The sequence below is a fragment of the Saprolegnia diclina genome (assembly GCF_000281045.1).
Source record: "Saprolegnia diclina VS20 unplaced genomic scaffold supercont1.48, whole genome shotgun sequence".
Taxonomy (NCBI): Eukaryota; Oomycota; class Saprolegniomycetes; order Saprolegniales; family Saprolegniaceae; genus Saprolegnia; species Saprolegnia diclina.
Window position 1 is genome coordinate 1 of NW_008246115.1, and position 4,050 is coordinate 4,050.

General features: G+C 52.9%; 1 protein-coding gene across 1 annotated transcript; it reads left to right on the forward strand.

Annotated features, from left to right (window-relative positions):
* On the forward strand, positions 1-1,816 carry SDRG_12217 (hypothetical protein). The gene is made up of 8 exons (XM_008618280.1): positions 1-61; positions 111-266; positions 310-427; positions 468-544; positions 606-812; positions 853-897; positions 940-1,016; positions 1,066-1,816. Exons 1-8 carry the CDS (start codon positions 8-10, stop codon positions 1,769-1,771), a joined length of 1,440 nt encoding a protein of 479 aa, XP_008616502.1. The 5' UTR covers positions 1-7; the 3' UTR covers positions 1,772-1,816.
* Positions 1,817-4,050: the final 2,234 nt, after the last annotated feature.

A 4,050-nucleotide genomic window follows, 5' to 3' on the forward strand; every position in this document is an offset into this window, starting at 1 on the left:
CGGAAGGATGTCTCATGGGGCGCTATGGCCGTTGCCGCCGACGTACGACGAGGCGATAGCCGTAGAAGCATGACGGCGCCATGGCCTATCGCTCATGATGCGATGCGTAGGAATGTCGAAAAGGTGTACCAGACTCTTTGCGCCCAGCGGTATGGTATTTCCTCTGCACTTCCGAGCGCGAGACGTCGCCAGCCAAGATCGAAGCAACGTACGCCGCCGCGACAAAAGAGGTTTTTGGGCCAATCCTGCCCACATCCGTTGCTGCCGTAGGCATAGTATCGAAACTGTTTTGAGGCTCACATATCGCAGGCGCCGATGTTTGGCAAGCCGTCCTCCTCGCACGTCACGTTGGAGCTGATTCCGGCGCTGGCCGTCGCCCACAGCCGGCTTTCCATCGTACTACATCGACTCCATGGCGTGGATCATTGTACGATGCCCTCTTTCACCAGTTTTCACATTTTGAATAGGCCGTATACTGCCGGAACTCATGCGCTTGTGTCTCCTCGTCAACATTACGGAAGCGCATATATACTGCATGATGCGGGTAGGGTTGTATGACCTGTATACATGTATTCGACATTTTATACCGGTACTCCTTCGTTTAGAGCTTGTTGCAACGCAGTCGCCCCAAAGATGAGTGGAAGCTACCGACTTCGCCCGCCCACGAGTTGGCTGTGATCGGTCATCTAAAGGACACGGTGGCGTGGCGTTACCCACTGCTCGCGACCGCGATGCAACGTCAAGGCGCATGGGATGACTCGTACTTTGCCGACACAATTCACAACTTCTTCGTCCTATATGTTTCGCTGCCGGTAGGCCGGCACATGTGATGCCGCAATTAATTAAGGATAGGTCGCTCTCCAGATTGCGGACGCCTACCTCGGCGAGGGGCCCAAGGTGCGCTTTCCTCATGGTGGCATTTTATCGATTCGTATTTAGATTCACTGCCGCTTTCTTATGGCACTGCTGAAGCTCCACAAAGTGCCCATGGCGGCTGAGATAACGGCCTCAGGCGCGTACGTTAACCCTGTCATTTCAGCCTCGTGCTGAGGAAGAGATGCGTAGTGCATGGTGGGCGCTGCTGGCAACGCGCACCCGGGCGAATTCGATGGCCGAAATTTCAGCTGTCGCCTATCGAAAGTGGTATGGGTACCTCTTTCGCCGTCAGAACTTTGAGTCGCGGCTTGCGTCAACGCCGTCGGCGTACGTTGGTGTACCGACGCTTGACGAGTACGGAGCTCCACTGCCTCTTGTTGTCGATACGTCGGCGCCACCGATGCTGCTTCACGCAACACGTGACTCTATCTTGTCGACGTGGCTGCCTGCGACCGAGCAGCTGAAGCAGCTGCAACGTTGCTACTGCGCAATCCAACACGGCCGAGGCCTCGACACGTTGTATCGCTACTGTGCCAACATCTCACCGCTAGTCGTCGTGCTCCAAGTTCTCGGCTGTGATCAAGTCATTGTTGCATACCTCTCGCACGGTGTGGGTCCGCGTGACCAGCTCTTCGGGGACAAAAGATGCTTTGTCGCATCGCTTGCTCCCGCCATGAAGTACGCGGCCACTGGAACGGGCGCCAAGTTCGTAATGTGCCAGCCGTCTCTTCTTGCCATCGGTATCGACAGCAAAAGCAGTGCCGCAGCTCTGGAGATCGATGAAGGTCTCGTGCGCGGCCGAAGTCAGGCAACTGATGTCTTTAGCAACCCCCCACTTGGCGGCGCGGAAGAATTTGACGTCGGCGACATTGAAGCGTACAAGTTTGTTCTCTAGTGATTTGTATCTGAGCTTAAATCGCACAAATATTTGGTTCCAAAACGTTAATGTTTTTTTTGCTGGTTGAGCGCAGGGCTGGGTAGGGTAGCATCAGTGATTATACAAAGTCCAATCCATATAGAGTCGAGCCACTTGCTCTTGCGTTGCAACTCTACGTCATCTTCCTCGCGACGGTAAGGCCATCGACCCTGCATCGCGTACTGGTACATCGCAATGGAAGTGTTCGACGATAACCCAGCGTTCATGTTCTACCACACAAAAGGCGGCGATAACTTCAAAAATTGGTGGCCAACCTGGTGGCCAATCAGGGAAGAGCCTTACGGCCACTCCTTTAGCGAAAGAAAGTTTGTAAATGGTAAAATCGTAGGCATATATTTATGAAGACGTAGTGCACATGACTGTCCGGTCCGTCTCGTCGAGAACTTGGTCGTAAATGATGTTTTTGGTGTATGAGCGACCGTCGGCATTGGATTTGGAGTCGAGAGCCAAGATCCGGATATTGACCGACACGTGACATTGCAACATAGAGCTGCCCGATTACAAAAACGGACTCCAAAAGGTAAACGCCAATGCGAGGGACCGTCTGGCCTTGGACTTAATAGCGATCGCAAATGCGAGACAAAAAGGGAACTGTAGACGCTTGAGCTGAAACGGCAGCGTGTTGACCGTCGTTGATAAGCGTGACGCAAGTTATGAAGACGACCTCGCCACCTTGCGCGCTGGTCAATACTCTAGTCTGAATGGATTGATCTTGAAGTGCACATCAAGACGCTTGAGTTGGAACGGCAGCGGGTTTGTGCAGACTGTCATTGACAAGCCTAATGCAAGATATGAAGGCGACCTCGCAAGAAAGCTTGCGCTCCGGTCAACATTGTATGCAGCCTTCATGCATCGATCTCGCAAAGCGCGCACCATGAGCCGAATTCCACTGCATAAGCCTCATCTTGTGCACAGGTTGCGCAAGAGCATGATTGTTGCGTTGATCCTGAGTTCGAGACGGTGAGGTTGGAAGCCGGCGATGTTGATGGAGGTGAGAAACTCAACTGGAAAGTTGATTGCTGCTTCTTCTTGCAGAAGATCGGCGTCGTCGTTCCGTGTAGCCAGTGTTGCTAATAACGCGCATGTTCGTGGATAGGTGGACGGTAGTAACGTCACCCCATGCATTGCTCCGCTTCAAGCACGCATCGACCAATTCCTGACGCGACGCATGTGGAATGACGGGCAAAGTTTGTTTGAGAAGAGAAAGGTATTGCCGCCGAGATAACGAAACAGCTCGAAGCAAATGTCTCGCAGCATCGATCGACGGCGTCAATTGCGTTGTTGTGGATCATCGAGCTCTCGTCCCAGACGAAAAAACCCGCCGCGCGTAATAGAACAGCGAGGTGGCTTTGCTTCCTCACACCAAGAATAGTGTTGGAGTTGGCGGCCATACGAATCTTGAACTGCGAGTGGGCGGTGGTAACACCTTGGAGCGTGAGCGCTGCAAGGCCTGTAAATGCAACAGCAATTGCGGCACGTTCGTTGGAGCGACACTATGCAAGCAGGAAGTTTGCATATTAACTTTTTCCCGAGCCACCTTCGCCACACAAAAAGAAGTGACGTCTCAGATGGCAAGGAGCATACGGCGTCAAAAACAGCGCGATGTTCCTGGTTGGCTGTAGCGAGGCTCTCTACAGTATTCCAGTAGAACATCGCGAGCGTAGGATCGCTCGATCACAATCAAACGGTTGCGCGTAGGATCGAAAACGTCAGTGTCTAAGACCTCGCGATAAGCATGGAGCCGCGGCATTGTAGGAAACCGAGGGATAAACCTAGGTAGGCGGCGTGAGTGCAAGAGAGTATCTATGTCGCATAAAGCACGGGCGACAGGTAGTCGACGGTCACCATTAGCTAGAAGCGGCGCTGCGTAGTCCTCGCAAAGAGCCTGTGAAAATTCGTCTCACAAAGCACGTGGATTGGAGGGGTTCACAAAGACTAACAGCGTGACAAAGAGTTCCCGAAGCTGACGTTGCATATGGCTCAATGAACAATCAAGCATGCAGCGACGCCACTCGTCATCAGAAGCAAGAAGACTGAGGGCCTGACACGCTTTCTTGTAAGTGGTGTGAAATATACCGCCAACGGTGCGGAGATCTGCGTAGGACCTAGTACCACGATGATAAACACGGGCGGTCGAATGTAGTATCACTCGCCTTACTTGGGAGATACGGAGTACACACTGTCAAGAGCACGGATTTCTTGCCGTGCACTAAGTGTAGTAGTGGCAGATATCGCCA

Excerpts from the sequence above, each read along its gene's own strand:
- SDRG_12217 (XM_008618280.1), top strand. The coding sequence starts at position 8 with ATGTCTCATGGGGCGCTATGGCCGTTGCCGCCGACGTACGACGAGGCG. Across the intron at positions 545-605 it reads ATATATACTGCATGATGCGG|AGCTTGTTGCAACGCAGTCG; the intron begins GTAGGGTTGTAT and ends TCCTTCGTTTAG. Across the intron at positions 1,017-1,065 it reads GAGATAACGGCCTCAGGCGC|TGCATGGTGGGCGCTGCTGG; the intron begins GTACGTTAACCC and ends AGAGATGCGTAG.